This window comes from Pseudochaenichthys georgianus, chromosome 14 (genome assembly GCF_902827115.2).
Source record: "Pseudochaenichthys georgianus chromosome 14, fPseGeo1.2, whole genome shotgun sequence".
Lineage (NCBI taxonomy): Eukaryota > Metazoa > Chordata > Actinopteri > Perciformes > Channichthyidae > Pseudochaenichthys > Pseudochaenichthys georgianus.
Genome location: NC_047516.1, coordinates 6,018,796 through 6,037,670, shown reverse-complemented (window position 1 = coordinate 6,037,670; position 18,875 = coordinate 6,018,796). Strand labels below are relative to the sequence as shown.

The window sequence follows — 18,875 nt, the reverse complement described above, 5'->3', positions numbered from 1 at the left end:
TTTCGTTTTTGATTGAATGTCCTTCCTCTAGTTCAAAACAAACGTTGTGTATTGTCAAAAAAAGATCCTTCATCCTATGTCAATGTGGGATATCTTCCTCTATGATTAAAAACTAATTTGCCTGCTTTCTCCCTAATTACGTATGTTAATCATTTTGTGGCGAATCAGTGTTTCAATGTCTTCCTGTCTCACTGACATGCTGTTTGTCTGGATTTACATTTCCACTAATGCACACAACGGACTTCGGGGATCTCTGTTATCAATCAGCTTGTTGGTAATTCTGCGGCTGATATTATCTTCTGTTTCCCCCGAAACAAACAAAACATCTTGTTTGCATCGTATCTATGACAATTCATTTTTAGTAGCAGCCGCCGTGCAGTATTTGAATAGCAAATCCTGGTGCGAGGTATTGACTTTTCTCGTTGTCAGAACACACAGTGAGGCTGCTGTATTCACAACAAGCCTCTGTTATCACTTTATACTTTGACTATTTCATTTGATCCTAAAAAAGGAGCTGAGTTGATAACAATCTGGATATATGCATCTGCTTTGTCTTTAATATGAACTGTACACTCCCAGCTACCAGTTTTATGAGCAGCAAGTATTTTAAAATAACCCCTTTTTGCCCCAAGTTTTGCCTTCCAAGCAACATAAAGCAAAGCACCAGACCCCTGAATAAACACTCACGTCTCACAATCAGTGTTTTTAATGTCGGCTAACAGATATAATAACTCTTTAATTAACGTTGGAGGTCTATGTCAATAACATAAGTGAACTGAGTTTCCTACAAAAGCTTATTGTACATTCTTTATATGTTTTTTAAGTAAAAAAAACAAACATTTAATCTATACTTGAGAGTCAGAATAATAAGAGTTTAAGTGGTTAGTTGAAATATTAGTTAACAATCATTCAAATAAATCACATTGATGATTGTTTAAGTCATTTTACAATGAAACAAGGCCAAACCTTTGCTGGCCTCAGCCTGGCGAATATAAGGATTTGCGGTGTTCTTAGTTTGTAATCATTGTAAGCTGAATATGTTGGGGCTTTGGACCGTTGGCCTGTCATAACAAGTCCTAAACCTGTTATTCTGGGGAATTGTGATTAGCATGTTTCACTATTTTCCAACCCATGTTGCTAATACAAAAATATCAGGTGTCTTTGAAATTGAGTAGTTTCACTGTACATGTAATGGAACCATTTATATTGATATTATAACAATTATACAATATATAATTGTATCTATTTTATTTGTATTTTCTGAACAATCGTGTCAACATTTTGTGAATTTATTCTATCCCTCAATACTTGTAATTTTTTGAATACCATTATTGGTATTTTTTGAATACCATTATTGTCTTACTTTGTATTTGTCCCCAAATAGTAAAAACATTTTTGAATCAAGACATAGATACAAGATGATTACTTTGACTTTGAGAACACTTTTACAATCATATCAGGTATCAGCATCATATTATCTACATGTAAAGGAAACGTAATGAAAGTTAAATCTAATACAATGAGCATCATGTTGGCTCTCGTTCTTGTTATTAGATTGAAGTGAATGAAGCTACATCATTGTAGATCACAAGCTTTTGAAAGAGGACAGGAATTTGATCCGCTGTTTATTTGTGAGTGACGTTGGCCCTTTGTGTTTTATTCGGCTGCAGTTTCTCAAGTACATTTTTATGGCTGCATGTTATACCATACATGTTAGGACATTTTGTTGACTTACATTACTTGCTAAAGAGCGCTCCAACACATCATACGTCATAGGCTAAGGGGCGGGACATCTCTAAGCGGTTGACCAATCACAACAGAGCTGGCCAGCTAACCAATCAGAGCAGACTGGGCTCTGGTTTCAGGAAGAGGGTGAAAAGAGGCAGTATGAAAAAAATAAAGACGTGTTTTAACATTAAAGTATGTAAACATTTCACTGTAGAGGTACATAATTAAAATATGAAACCTGAAAATGTGCACAATAGGGCCCTTTTAACAACATTGTATTATTACTCTCTTGCAGAAACTGCATTTTCTATGTTAATTTTTAACTATCTTCGCTCTTTTTGAATTGTGTAGTTTTATGTTTCATTTGACATGAGATGTCAACCAAAGCTCTTTGTATTACAGGAGGCGGCGGGAACAGAAAAGGAAAAAGCAAGAAATGGAAGCAGCTGCTTCAGTTTCCCCACATAAGTTTGTGTGAAGAACTGCGACAAACCACAGGTAAGATAGTGATGTATTTCCCCATCTTACAGGGAAGGGTTCTTATCTTGTTTCAAATGAAAGTCTTTGTATAGTCTTCTATGTGTTAAATGAGTCTGAGGCTTTTGAAAAAGATTTAAACACGTCTTGTGGAGGGATCCCTTTTCCCAGTTTACAGACGTTCAACGGATGTCATGTGTGTGGGATAGACCAATATAACAACAATGCCTCCTGACATGGGCTATACATATACAATTTACTCCAGGACTACTCCATGTATAGATTTTGGTTATAGCTCATCTTATGCAAAGCTCTTCGTTATTCCCCCAGTGTTAGTGGTGTCAAAGCATACACAGCAGCATCTGTAATTGAAAGAGCCGAGGGTCATCATTGCAGATGTGGATATGGTGGCCTTGAGGTTTAAACACCTCAGAAAACAGAATCAGCTTTATTGGCCAAGTTTATGTACACATACAACAATTTTGACTTGGTATTTTATTTCCAATATTGCCAATATTTATAAAATTGTTATAACATTTATTGTTTATTTCTTGTCTTTTAATTTTTATTGCAAAATGCCATTTATTTTTATGCTGCTGCAACACAAACATTTTCCAAATTGGGATCAATAAAGTACTATTAAGTAAAATCTATTGATCTTATCTTAAAAGATCAATAGATTTTATAAATATATATCATTTACAGGTGCGGTGTCTGTTTAGTGTTACAGGTAAATGTTCCTTACACTATGTGACTGCTAGATACTTTACTGGTATGTTTTCTAGTATTTATTTACCTATTACATTTCACTGAGTTTATATGAACCATGTGGTGCAGTGGTGGCCTTCTGATGCTGTACAAAAACAGATATCCTTTCATGCATACGCTTGATATCTTTATGTGTGCCTCTAAAGAGCTCACCGAGAATAACTGGTTATGTGCGCTTTTTCCCCCTGTAGGCAGAGTAAGGCTAGCTTGTTTATGCTACTCTCAGCTAACTCGTAAATTGAGAGTGGTATCAATCTTATTGTTGTACTCCAGAAAGCAGATGCACATGGCCTTCCTTAAAGCAGCTTAGAAAACAATACCACCATCTGACTTTATTAAAAAAAAAATTAAACTTAACTGAATGACCACTTACTAGCAGAATAGCTAATGCTAGCTAGCTTGTTTCAGATAGTCTTCATGGTCAACCCAGTCTCATGGCATTTCGTGTTCACCAACACGATTTTTAATCTATTGATTCGTGTTCACCAACACGATTTCCCCCTTTTTTTCGTGTTGCACAGCACGATTTTAAAAGCATTGCATTTCTACTGGTAATGTGTTTCGTGCCTGCAGCACGTCTTTTTCTCCGGTCGGATCGTGGAAGACCGGAAGCTGTGTGGTTCATAAAAACATGTTCTTACTCAATACCAAGCCACAATTATTGCTTTTATTTTAAATCGTATAATTTCTGACTTTTGTTGCCGTCTGTGAGGAAAATAAATGGGGCACAGAGCCTCAGGATACTGAAATCTGTATTTTTAAAATCTTTTTTCCTTCTAATTTGTTATTCTTTTCAAAATAACACACTGTTATTTACTCACCAATAACACACAATTATCCTTGCTTTTATTTATTGGTTTAATTCCATAATCTCAGGCTTTTTTGGCGTCCGTCAGGAACTGAATTTCAAAATAAAATAACCGGAAACAGATGGAGCCGGCATTTCGAGCGATTACCCAAGATTCTCAGCTATGGTTTAAGCTCGCTGATTGGATGTTTTAGCCGCAATGCATGCTGGGATTTGGGGTTTATATGTTTACATTTTAAAATAATAAAATAATACGTAATTCCGATTTTTCTTGCTTTTCTCTTTGAAAGTCATCACATAACGGCATTGTAATACACGGTTCGGCTGCATTACATATCACAGAGCTGCCATAGTTCTTTATTTATAGAGCCCTGATGAGAAGACCTTTGGAAAAACTGGAAGAAATTCCGCCGAAACTGAATACTTGACGTGGATCATAAATATATCAACAATTAAACAACATCTTCAATTTCTCTTCACACAATACGTCTCCTTGCAGTATCAACGTTAATTCGGCTGACTTTTACATTTGATCTAATTCATAGATAGGTTATATTTACACCATAACGGTGCACCGCTGATATAAAAGGACTGTAGTTTTCAAAGATATTACTGATTTTCTTTGAATATAAGAATGTAAATACTGAAATAGTATAGCAATATTCTGTAAAGTTATGTGAAAGCATGAATAAAACTACACATCTTCAGATGTTGTACATACATAAGTGTCCTACACTAATAATACAAAGTTATTATGGCTGTGTGTACCTTGTGTGCACCGCCTAGTGGTTAAAGCACGTTATTGAATTATTGTTTTTATGTGTTATATTTGATTAAAAAAATATTAAGAGTACATACTTTCATAGGGGGAAAGTAGAAGGTCTGTGATAGAAATATAGAATATAAAAAATCAAGAAGATACTATAAGTGATCTCTACAATAAAACAGTTTAGTGCAGGATGTACAAAGATATTAATAGGAGGAGGTGCAAAACAGAAAAACGAATTAACCTTTATTTAAACATTAAATAATACTTTAGATTAAGGTCTTCTTTTTAATAAGAAAAAAACGTTGGGGGTATCTATCTACAGATAAATATTAAGCCTGACAAAGTACTTAACGTCTAATATATTGCTTTCCTGCAATGTTAACTATGTTGAAGCACTTATTTTAACTGATATTATACACATTAATTATACTCTTATGTATGTAGATAGAATAAGAAATGTGCAGAATATGACAATTTAATGGTGGAGGTACACACACATATTGATAGACGTCTTGTAATGCGCTGTTGAGGAACTTGTGACCCAAGATTTTCATTCATTGGATACACCATAGTTGTGTATGATATGTCAATAAACCTTTGAAAATCTTGAAATCTTGAAAGGGATGTGCAAAATAGCCATAATATACAGTCTTTAATGAACTATTAGTAGAGAATAACGAGTAATGAATATACTTTATTACTTGTTTCCATTCATGTCAATTGCAGATACATGTTTAGTCTTCTCAAGCACCAACTATCAAATATCTCTCCTGATTGTTGGCACTTGACAATCACCTTACCTGAATTTTACTCAGGTGTAACTAAAGTCTGATTACATTACATGTTACTTGTTAGACGCTTTTATCCAAAGCGACTTACATACTCAATACTGTGGGCAATCACCACAGGAGCAATTTGGGGTAAAGTGTCTTGCCCAGGGACACAACGACATGCTGACTGCAGTGGGGTTTGATTTGATTTAAGGGTTGTTTATATTTCACATCATTAATCAGAATCTGCAAAGTAACTCAAATAAGTGTAGTGGAGTAAACATACCAGGTTAACCTCTGAATTGTAGTGGAGTAGAATTACACAATAGCCAGCATGTGTAGTTCTGGGGTGGCGTTCGATTCCAGTTTTGGATAGTCTGGCGTGGTTTCGTTCCATTTCAAACAGCTGTTTAACGCTCGGCGTAAACTTGGCGCACTGCCACTCCAACATCCAATCCCAGAGCTTGAAGATTAATCACGGGGACTGTAGTCCTAAACGATAGCTGGGGATTATGGGTAGTGTAGTGTCTTCGGCCATCCTAAACTCCTAGAGGCCTACGTCTGTTTCCGGTTATTTTTATTTTGAAATTCAGTTCCTGACGGACGCCAAAAAAGCCTGAGATTATGGAATTAAACCAATAAATAAAAGCAAGGATAATTGTGTGTTATTGGTGAGTAAATAACAGTGTGTTATTTTGAAAATAATAACAAATTAGAAGGAAAAAAAGATTTAAAAAATACAGATTTCAGTATCCTGAGGCTCTGAGTCCCATTTATTTTCCTCACAGACGGCAACAAAAGTCCGAAATTATACGATTTAAAATAAAAGCAATAATTGTGGCTTGATATTGAGTAAGAACATGTTTTTATGAACCACACAGCTTCCGGTCTTCCACGACCCGACCGGAGAAAAGACGTGCTGCAGGCACGAAACACATTACCAGTAGAAATGCATTGCTTTTAAAATCGTGCTGTGCGACACGAAAAAAAGGGGAAAATCGTGTTGGTGAACACGAATCAATAGATTAAAAATCGTGTTGGTGAACACGAAATGCCGTGAGACTGGGTTGTCATGGTGGTGCAGGTCATTTTTTATTCTTGCTAAACTGTGTTGCAAATGTCCTTGCGCAAGTCCTTGAAATGTGTTTAAGTCATGCTTTCTGCCTAAAGAAATCATGAATTCCCTCCAAACTCAACTTCCTTGTCAAGGCAGAAGAAACAGTTTTATAAGCCATCAAAAACTAATTGTATATATATTTCATAAAAAACCCAACTCAAGAATCCTCAAACCAACAATTCAAGTTACTATGTATAAATAAACATAATGTATCCATCAATTAATCTTATGATTTGTTAATACATTAAAAAAACACCCATTAAAAATCCATTTTATTTTTTACTATTACACAATTTACAAATGTTGTACTACTTTTGGTATTGACTGATCGGAGCAGACAATGAGTGTTGTTTTTTTTGTAATTGTTAGGCTTCCTGTCCAATCCGCAGACAAAGAGCATTGTTGTAGCTTCTGTTTTTCTTTTTCTTTTCACATTTTCCTTTGAATTTCTATAAAACCTAAAGATGTTGTCGGGACAGTCAGCTGATTAGTCATGAGTACACTGAGCTGATCAGCTAGAACTATAAGAGAATGTTATAAGTTCAGAGTCAAGCAGCTCAAATCTGTCCTTACTTGACTCCTTTCTATATCAAGCAGATCAGTGATTCAGTTTAGGAAAACTACACGCATGAAAACTCTGAATGCATACAGGCTGAAAAAAGTTAGTGTGTCACACAGGAAACTGTGGCCTGCACAGAAAGAGGAAGCAGACTGATATTTTGCCGTTTTAGCTTGCAGTATGGTTACTTTCCTTTTAACAGGTGTTAGGTTGGAGACAGAGAGTTTATGAAAGCAGAGCAGACAGAAGGACTCAGATGTACAGATATGAGAGTATGGGAGGAAATGCAGGGTTTGAGTCGAGGAAAAAGTTTAGCTGGTGTCAAAAAAATATCTAATTTAAAGAGAGTTTGAACTTCAGCTCTTGGTTGTTTTTTTGCGAGCAGACCAAAAGTTATATCCTGAGTAACAATACATTTATTGTCAAAGTTTGATATTTTTTTAATTAACTAGGGAACATCCCCAGCCTTGTGCACAAATGTGGTTTGTGTAGATTCATTGGTCCCATTGATTACGGGTAGTCATGCTAAAATATAATTAGGGTCAAAACAATAAATCAGTTAATCCTTTAAACCATTTCTTCAAGCAAAAAGGCCAAGATTCAAGCATGTGATATGTGATTATTTTCTGGTTGTGTTTGTTTGTTTGAGACACTAATTAGAATTGGTGTTTCAGACTGTTGAACAGATAAGAAGCCACATCAAAATATTTGACTTGATTAAAGAGAGATACTAGTATTTTATTTTAACGAGTGTCAGGTGACTTCTTTATCGCAAAACTCTTTATTAATGCCTTTAATTAAATGTTGTTATGAAACAAAAAGAGCTTTCTTGTTGGGTTTCTGTCATGAAGGTCTGTGATATTTTTAAAACCAGATGCACAACAGTGATTTTCGGACTTTCCACTCCTTATGTAATAGCTTTGTTCAGCTAAGAAGGTGGAGTTTTATAATGGACAGTACGTGTGATAATATAGAGCCTTAATAAAGCTGCGGCATGGGAACCACCTTTGAATTATCTCAGCTCAGCCAGCAGCAGCATAATGGTGAAAAGAAAGAAATATAAAGTATGACATGTCATTTAGCTGCAACTTTATCCAAAGCAACTTATATATATATATACTTTTTTGTCGAACTTACTGTACTTTTGATTTTGAATGACATTGGAGCACAAATATAGTTACACTTCTAAAATAAATCTCAATGTAAATACTACTGTAAAATAGGTCAGATGGAAAAAATGTCTCATATATTTCAGCCCTGTGTGTGGTTAACTATAGCAACATGTGATGTCAGTGTGATGTGAAATATTACTTCTGTTAACATGTTTATAGTGCAGTTCCTATCCATGGGCCGAGTCAGTGTGACTGCATACATGGCAGCCAGGCCTTGCAGAGTAAACAAACACAGGCCACATTGTTAGGATCCATTAAAGAAGAAGCATCGAGGCTGATGGCGACCTGTGATAAAACCTATACAGCCTTGAGGCGCAGTGGCGACAGACAGGCTGCTCCAGGATCATGACTAGGAGCCACAAGACTTCATTCATGTACTGTACCTTTAGTGTGTGTTGGAGCTATAACACCAATAAGTCACATTCAACAGGAAAAGTACATTACATTTTCATTTTAAACCTGGTTTTATTTCTAATACCTGCCGGCTAAAGCAGATGTGGAAAGTTACTACCTCGATTACCCAAGTACTGCACAGCATACACAAGTAATTACAATGAAACGTCAACTTTTGCCTCATTGATTTAAAATATAATTATCGTTAAACATGTTAGGGGCTTTTCGGAATTGTCTCGCATGGCGGATGTGGCCCCTAACCCTGGAAACCCGAGGCTAAGGTTAATAGTACTGATCTTTTACTCTCAGACTACAAACATTTGTATGACGTCCTCAAGCTGAGAAAAAAGGCTGTTTGTCTCTAGAATCAGTTATTGTTTTGCAATACCCTCATTCCTCGACGAAGTCTTTGTATGTATAAAAGTAAGGGTATTTCAGTTTTATTTTTCATATAGGCGCAACAACTGCCCTTTACTTTGCAACTTGACAAATGAATGAACCTTTGAACCTTGTAATCTATTTAGGACATGTAATGTTATTAGCATTTAAACAAAGTTACGTTGCCAGCTTATGAAACAGTCTGAAAAAAGAGTAAATGCGGCCTGAATAGAAAGTAAAAGGAATAAAACTGTATTTGATGAAGCTGTTAAAATCAATTATAAACTAATGCAGAGCATCCAGAGACCCTCAGTAGATATTTCTTCTTTGCAGACAGGTTTCTTGCATTTGTGGAGTTTTTCATTCTCCGTCCGCACCACTTCATATTTCATTACCTACATTCATTCAAATAACATACAGTCATGCAACAGCATATTACAAAAAACACCATGACCATTCTGTGTTAGGTCATTGTGTGCTTTTGATTCTTTGTCAGTTTCCTTATATCCTCAGAACTTCAGATGTGAATGCTAATGCTAAATATCCTGTATGCCGTATTGAATTTGGCTGAAGCAGTTTGTGCTTACTTGATGTGTCTTTCTTCAGGAAACCCTTCCAGAGCAGCTTCTCTCCAGAAAGGTGCCATGCAAATAAAAGCTTTGATTTCAATGAGTTCAGTCGAACATGCCGTCACGCAGACTGTGACACAGAGAGACAGGACGTTCAGCTGCACAAAACCACAGCTGTGAAAAGCTAATGTCCCAGTTAGAGGAGCAGACAAAATACTGTAAAATGTTAAATAAATTATAGAAAAAGTGGAAAATGAAGTGTGAGAGAAAGAAATATCAATAAGACAGCTGATAAGATATACAAACATAGATAGAGAGACAGTTATGACAGATTTGATAAAACCAGAAAAAATAGGTGAGTGGGAGGCAGTCTCGAGAAAGACATTCAGGAAACTGTTAACTGCCTTCTGTTGTTATCTTCTTTTGTTTTTGTCTTACTGCCTCTCTTGTTGTTCTCCTGTTTGTCTTATATCATCACATACAATGCAGGCAATATGCAACATTACTATCTTGCACTTTGCCTAACTTTTAAAGACTTGTGGTTTTGTTCACACAATGTTCTTTACTAAGCTATCACATACAGGTCCGAACATTTAACACACATGCAAACCCTAACCATAACCCTTACTTAAGTTACAGTATACATACCACTGTCTGATAATACCCTTACAATTGCAATTAGACATCATGAATTGAAATGCTACTCAAGATATAGAGCAGATGTATTATCAGAAAAAAAGTACTTCAAAAGACATGAATGGAAACTGGAACGTACAGGAAACCAGCTCCACACTGGTATAAAGTAATGTTTCAAAATAAAATGTTCCCCAAAATGTAATATAGCGTTTTAATTGTGCATCTGATTGATGGTCAACAATCTGGCTATCCATTGTTAACTTGCATTGCTAGTCAATGAAGCACTAGGATTTAATAAGTTCCCACCATATTTCAACCCCCTTGAATAAAACATGATAGCTACATGTCAAGATGCAAATATATATTACATTTGTCTATATTTTTCAAGCAACTGATAACAGCCGAATCCAGTAATAATTGTTCAGTGTTGGGGATTTGCATGCAGTTGAAAAGACTTCAAGGAATCTATCAAAATAAATGTGGCGTCTGTGACGTCACAGACGTGACATATGACCACGTTTTTTCCGCATGGATTTTTCAGGAACTTCAGAACACATTTATTGAGTTTATAACCATGTCTTGCTTTAGGCACTGCATTGTTTTAAGCTACATGTAGTCATATCCGTTCGTATTTCCTGGAAACTACCATACAAATCAGTACAGAATGTCATGGTAATCAATTTAATAGTTGTTGAGATATTTTAGTCCAAACTAAAGTGATGGACTGACCATAAATGATCGTGCAAAGAACAACAACACAGCAACCCTTTTAGAGTACGGAGCTAATATTGGGAATCCACGGCATAATGTCAGCTTTTTTACTCCTGGCTTACTTTATTCTATAAAGAGATAAGAGGCGAGGTGCTAAGACCTTGATCCAGTCTGAAACCCGTGGCATCATAAATTCTGTGCGGGGACCTTGAGGCCCGACAGAGGCCTCTTTGTGTGCGCTCTCTGTGTGTTGATGTACGCCATGTTCTGTACAGTCCTGAACTCCTTTCATGTACAGCACACCTCCAGTGATTAATAGAGAAAGTCCAGTGATCCATGGCCACATAATGAAAAATTCCCAGAACTGGGGGATGTCCCATTTCACACATGAGTAGCCAAGCAGCTTCATGAAGCTAATTTTTACAGTTTTCCATAGGATATAATGGGATGGTTGTAATTTATGTAAACAGGCATTGTTTACTTTCAATGAGAAATGTTAATTATTAAAACCATGGAATAACCAGATTGCCTTTTAGATATCCCACTCAAGTCTCCTGTGACATCCGGTCTCTAAAAATGTTTCCAGCAATTATCTTTATTGGTCTTTTTGCCTTCGGCTCGCATTTACTTCACACTGTCCTGCTCTGTTCACTTTGCAGCATGACTAGAAAGTGTAATATGGCAGAGACAAGAGATAATCAGAGTCGAACAGAGGACAACAAGGAGGACATAGCAGCGAAACAGAAGCGCAATAAGTATAAATCAGAAAGAACTCATAGTCAGTGATTGGAAGTGACTCAGCTAACTGGTAAGAACACATACAATGTCAAACAATTGGCACTCCACCCAAGTTGTGCTGATTTACTGTACCATCCACGGAGGGTGTGACCATATGATGCTATTAAGTGTGTTTGACCTTGACTGAAAGTCAGTATATCTCCGCTTTTGTTTTATCTAAACCATATTTAACAATCTCTTAAAAGTCCCCCAACTAGCAAACTTTATTCATGATTTCTAAACCAACTTCTGACATATTTTGACAACTACTAAAAATGCATTACCGTCTCTTTTTCACCTGATGTTACCAGGTCACTTTATAAGGTTTGCAATTTCTTTTCCGAAACGAATCAAAAGCTCATCAAATATCAATTAATGTCAATAAAAAAATAAGAACAAGCGCATTTTAAACTTCAGAGGAACAAGCTCCAGCAAAAACAGAAAATACCCTTTTGACTTTTAGCTTTATAGAGAAGTGCTTGTATTGTCCTGATGAGGATTTTAATGCATTATGATTTACACACATTCATTCTGCAGGAGGTGCAATGCAAAAAGGGCAAACAATCATAAAAACACAAAGAAGAATGAAGCAGTACAAATAATGGAGGCAAAACACGTGAATGTAAACAATGCGGGTTTAAATATATTCAAAAAGTGGCGTTGCAAATGTATATCTTGCAAATATTTACTGAGAGGAAATTAACTTGAGACATGGGATGTGTTTTTAGTGCGAGACACTAAATGTAAACAGAACGATGTTTGTCTAGAAGTCAACTCCACAGAGTACACGTAAATCAGGGTTGCCAACTTTGGGTACCTGGCTGGAGTGAGATTTTGATATCATGGGTTTAATTACATATGCGCACGAAATGACTGCTATCGTGTCAGCAGCGGGACCTTAGCATAGCCTATATATATATATATATATATATATACAAATACACAATATTGGACACAGACTATAAAGGGCACAAAGTTTCATTCACTATTGAAAGTCAAACACATGTTTGTTTCCACTGTTTTATTGTGTGCCTGTCGCGATAAGCAATTAATTGACTTATCGTACGATAAATAAAAATGAACTCGATAAATTCCCATTTACATGAGGATGTGACTAGCAGTTTGAAAGGATGTACTTGAATTATTATAATATATTATCATTATGTCAGGGGTCTAAAATGGTCATACAACGGTGCCGACAATATTATCGTTTATCGCAATAATTTCCGGGAAAATGTATCCAACAAAATTAATTATCATGAGAGCTATACATGAAACACACACACACAAACAAATCTACAGACTTACTCCAAACTGCCAAATATATTAATTAACACACTCTCATATACTCTTTGACTCTATTTTGGCCTAGTAGAACAATAAGCAGCAGACTTTTACTTTTTTATCATTTCTACTGGTTCTTAGATCTGAGCATGCGCAATACGGGTCGGCAGTTGCGAGAGAGTATTTTTGTTGGGTAATCTATGGTAGGGCTAACCCTACAGTGGTGGGGCTCAAGTCAGTATTTGCAATGTAATTACATACACGCTCCCCTTGACAGTGAAACGCCACGCGTGAGGTTTGGATTATTTCCCTGTCTCTATCCAAATTGAACTGTATGAAATAAAACGGCACATTTGTCTTGTAGTAAATAAAAAGGGCGACCTGGAGCCAATCCTGCAATTTACCCACAGGTCAAAAAGTTGACATGCTGAAAACCCAACCCCTGCAGGGTGGTCTGGGGGGATTCTCCCCCAGGAGATTTTTTTTGTTTTAGTTTTGAAATAGGCTACTAACATAAAATACACATTCTGTTACTCTCTTGAGAAGAAAAATAAATAAATCTATTACTACACGACATATTTAAAAAATTAATGCCATTTTAGTTTGTTGTTACTTTGTTCTGAAAGCTGAACCTGCTGCTCCTCACAGAGAGAAGAGGGAAGAGGCTGTGTGAATTACTTTACATTGTGGATAAGGGTGGATACTGAGCCCCCATTGTTCTGTGTGTCAAAATGAAAGACGGCCCACACACCAATCCAGGGACGTGCACAGACATTTGGAGGGGCTATTGCTCTAAACTGGAAAAAGGGACTCCCCCCGAAAAAAAACATAAGACCTTGTAAAAGAAACCAAATGATTATTACATCAACTAAATTGAACAGTAATTCACATCTCATAACAAAATAAGCTAAGGCGACTACTTGCATTCGGTGACTTAATTTCAAAAATGAAAATCCGGGACATTTTTGTTTTGCGGTCCATATCTCATTAAAATATCTAATGTTAGTAACTATTAAAGACAACATGGGGACAATTCTGTTCTAATGTAGTTTGACCATTGTAACTGCTGTGCAGTCCAGACATACTGATAAAATAGGGCCTCTAACCAGGGGTTAAATTGGTCCGGGGCTGTCCGGGGCTCAGCCCCGGCACATAGGACGATGCTCTGACGTCATCGCCCTCGCTCATTTGTCATTTGTTTAGCTCATAATGTCAAAACATCTCTCGTTCTTAATATAGACTTTATTTAGGGTCGATATGTGTTGACTTTAAAATTTAAAATAGCAGATCTCTGTGACAGGGTATCGTTTTTCCGCTTAGTGAACGTGTGTCTCTGCTCCGATCAGGAGCTGCAGCACCGTGGCTCCTTCGTGCAGAGAGTCTGCAGCGGTGTGTGTGTGTGTGTGTGTGTGTGTGTGTGTGTGTGTGTGTGTGTGTGTGTGTGTGTGTGTGTGTGTGTGTGTGTGTGTGTGTGTGTGTGTGTGTGTGTGTGTGTGTGTGTGTGTGTGTGTGTGTGTGTGTGTGTGTGTGTGTGTGTGTGTGTGTGTGTGTGTGTGTGTGTGTGTGTGTGTGTGTGTGTGTGTGTGTGTGTGTGTGTGTGTGTGTGTGTGCAGAGAGTCTGCAGCGGTGTGTGTGTGTGTGTGTGTGCAGAGAGTCTGCAGTGGTACCGCCAAACCCCCGACCCGTCTTGTAACACAGAGCCCGTTTCCTACACCATCAGGGCCGGTTCTAACCAATTTGCTGCCCTAGGCGAGATTTTAGCTGGTGCCCCCCCCTGCCAGAAAATCGTTCAGTAGAACAAATAAAAGTATCCAAGGAATACACAATAGAATATATAAAAAATAAATGAAAAATCTCTACAAAAGACCAATGCACTACAAAAACAGAAACGTATTGACAAAAGTCATATACATCAAAGGCTTCAAATGTATTCAGTATTATATGAACATGTTTTAATTGGGGTGAGGACATCACATCCGGGTATGCCCCCCCGGGAAGAAATGTTTGAACATTTAAAGTAAAATGCTTCAATCTGGTGCACTTAGAGCACACATTACTAGAGACCTGATCTAGGGGGTACAACTCTAACGGCCCGTCCACACAGCGGCGTGCGTTGATGCTTGCCGGCAGGCGTGTCTGAAACTCGACCAACAACCAATCACATGAATCTCCCGCCCCTGACATACAAGCAGCGGTTTGATTGGCTAGAGCTTGTACTGGCATATGATTCGATTGGCTGACGCTTCTGCCGTGGCTTCAACACTTGAACATTCTCAACTTTTGCAGCGAGCCACGCCAGCAAAGTGACGTTACCCCATTCAAAGTGAATGGTGAAGCTTTCAACGCACGCCGCTGTGTGGACGGGCCGTAAAACACCCATATGAAAAAGATTGGTTTACATTTTAATAATCAAATAAGTATGTGAACATAACCAATAGCCTACCAATAGCAATTTTGCCAATAACAAATAAATGCAACTTATTTTATTTTTGTTGTTCATTCATATCTTATTTTACCTAGTTAACATTTATGCATATTTTTGTATCTCTCAAGTTTTAAACAATATTTTTGGTTAACTGTCTATAGTATGTATGTATCAAATGTATTCGGTATTGTATGAACATGTTTGAATTGGGGTGTGGACGTCACATCCTCTAGGGGGGACCGGGGGTATGCCCCCCAGGAAGAAATGTTTGAACATTTAAAGTAAAATGCTTCAATCGGGTGCACTTTGAGCACACATTACTAGAGACCTGACCTAGGGGGTACAACTCTAAACACCCTTATGAAAAAGATTGGTTTACATTTTAATAATCAAATAAGTATGTGAACATAACCAATAACCTACCATAGCCAATAGCAAATAAATGCAACTTATTTTATATTTGTTGTTCATTCATATCTTATTTTACCTAGTTAACGTTTATTTATGCATATTTTTGTATCTCTCAAGTTTTAAACGATATTTTTGGTTTACTGTCCTATAGTATACATTGAAATGATTTCAAACCTGTTTATCCCAATAATTATAAAAGAGTGTCTTGGAAATATTTGTTTACATAAATTGCATTTATCTCTCTCGCTCGATCCCACACCCACTTTGGCTGTGAGCTGCGGACGCCTGATAAGCCAACACCCCCCACTTTCATCACTTACAGCGCCCATCGTACAGGGCAAATTAAAAGTGTAACCCGGGCCCGGGGTGAAAAGGGTGTTACCTTGACTTAATTATGAATGTTGTTACATCAAGGCCGAAAATTAGGATGAGTGCAAACAGTCAAAATGTTTTTTTCCCTGTATCGCAGGGTTGCCAACTCTCACGCATCTGGCGTGTGACACACGCTTTCACTCTCAATCTCACGCTCTCACGCTGCCCAAACTATTCTCACGCCAAAAACAAGAATACCGAAGACTAGAAACGGTTTTGAAAACTTTTGTCAGGTAGTGATCGTCTTCTCAATAGAACATATTTGATAATGTCTTCTGGCCAATCAGAATCAAGATAACGGCGTGGTGTTGTTCCAGGAAGTCCCGACGGAGAATACTTTTGCTGTAGTACATGTCTATCTACATCGATACACAGTCATTTGTTAGTTTATAATCCCATTGTTGTGGAGTTTTTCTTCTCTTCTTCGAGTTTGGACTTAATCATTGTGCGAAAGCCCTTAGAGACTCGGTTTGTGATGTTAGTTAAAGCAGATGAAAAGGCTTTGACTTGCAGATCATTCAGCCTTTTTTCTGTCCTCTCCTCTCTCAACGATACACTGACCTCCCTGCTCTTTGTTGGATCACAAATCCCTGAACACTTTTGTTTGTTCATGAACCTTCCTGCGTTGTTTTGCATCCACATGAGTCACAGATGCAAATCAACATTTCCTTGGTTTTGTTTTTGTCCCGAGGCTCAGATGGGCAGATGAACTCAAACAGCCCCATATACTGTATCTATCTAAAAACCTCCCCGTAAAGTAGGTCTGCTACTTATCATCATTGAAATAACTATTATGGCATCATGTATTAAGTGCCTGCTGCGCAGTGAAATGTGCAAACAACAGGTCATATTACCAAACTAATCCGGGGATTGCCAGAACATTTTAAATCATAATTGTAACCCATTCAAAATAGTATTCATATACTAGGTTACCTTTAGCATTACTTTAAGCACGTCGTACAGCTTAATTATTTTATTGATAAATCTATTGATTAAAGGGGCCCTATTATGCTAATTTTCAGATTCATACTTGTATGTTGTGTCTCTACTGTGACATGTTTCCATGCTTTAATGTTCAAAAAGCTCTTTATAGCCCAGTCTGCTCTGATTGGTCAACCGCGTAGAGATGTCGCGCCCCACCCCGCCTATCACGTACACTGTGTTGGAGCGCAAGCCAATAGAAGCACAAGTGTTACATAGTGAGGTCACTATGTTGCAGAAGTAAACAAAGGAGTCCAATGGAGGTGTTTCCGGCAGGGGGGGAGTGTGAGGGATTTTAGCCTTTGCAGACCATTTACAAAAATCTATATAACACACTACAGGAAAGGGAAAACCCCAAAAGGCAGAATAGGGCCCCTTTAATCAATATATGTTTTGCAAACATTCAGAAAACTTTGAAAAGTTCTCAAAGGCATCAAGATATCCAGTTTACTACACAGAAGAGTAAATAAAAATAGAAACAATATCCACATTCGATCCAAGGAATTAACTGAATATTGCTTTCCTGCATTTGCAGTTGGTATTTCTTACTGCTGTGCAGCTATTGATACATTTCCTTGAGGCTTGTTGCGTGGTTATGAAATCCATTCACCAACACATTTTAATATGGTGAAATGTTAAAGAAATATGTTGCTAAAAAAAAAAGACCCCTACCAGACACAACTCCAACTTCTTCTCATTCAAAGCTTTCCTCTTGGTTGTTTTTCTCACTTTCACCTGTTGCACTTCCATCTACTTTTTTCCACTGCTCTTTTAATAAAAAATCCTCCGTGAATGGGACTGCAGATCTATGCAAATCACAGAATGATTTATGTTACTGGTTACCAACAGCAGCTGTGTGTCTTCATATTTGACTATGTCAGCGTCACGGTTGTATCTGTTACACTCCTCTCACTCAGTCAGATGTCCTGTGTGGATCACGTTGTTGCTTACTGTTCGAATAAAAATAGAAATCAGAAAATCACCTCTGAATTACTCAAACTCTGTACATTAGGTTGTGGGTTTCTCTCTCTTTTTGTCATACATTTCTAGCAGTTCTACCTGGTAACAGAATTGAACATGTCGTTAAATTAACAATTTATTTACAATTTATCTTTTGAATAGCCGAAACTGATCTGCCTTTTCCGTTATTTTACTGTTGTGCAAGTGTGTTTATTTTTGCGTTTGTTCATTATATAATCTTTTCAGCCATCACTTTTTAATTCCTTTTCAAATGAAATGTCTTCATAAAGCCATTTCCTATACAATCACATCAATAGAACACATTCTGAATGTATTGTGCTAGTGCACATTTTAACTAAATAATTGGATCAATCATTAAATACAGTATGTGGTTTTGCTGTGTGATGTAGGGCCACTGCTCATTTTAGGCCTGACATTATACAGTAATATAGATCATAAATATGCAGCTTTTCTTAGGAATAATATAAATGTTCCTTTATTTAATTCCTCCACTATAAATCCTTGCAACACATGCTGGTGGTTGAAGGAACAGCGCACGAATGCATGATTTATTTTGACACATTTTGATTAAACAATGTCTTTATATTAAAGTTGTCTCTGTGTCTCTGCAGAAAAGGACTACGGCAGCCTCTGTGAGCGGCAGCCAATCGGACGCTTTTTGTTCCGGCTGTTCTGCGAGACCCGACCTGAACTGAGGCGCTGCGTCAAGTTCCTGGATGCTGTGGTAAGAAGTCTCTCTGTGTGTGTGTCTTATTCCTGTTTGTGTTGGAGAGTTTAAGAGATTTGTCT

At 37.3% G+C, this 18,875-nt stretch overlaps 1 protein-coding gene across 1 annotated transcript in view; it reads left to right on the top strand.

Annotated features, from left to right (window-relative positions):
* Positions 1–18,875, top strand: part of grk6 (G protein-coupled receptor kinase 6) — a 55,832-nt gene that overhangs the window by 5,989 nt on the left and 30,968 nt on the right. Inside the window, exons 2-3 of the mRNA XM_034098908.2 lie at positions 2,131–2,226; positions 18,698–18,810. Coding sequence (XP_033954799.1) covers positions 2,131–2,226; positions 18,698–18,810 — 209 coding nt within the window. The remainder of the gene's footprint in view (positions 1–2,130; positions 2,227–18,697; positions 18,811–18,875) is intronic.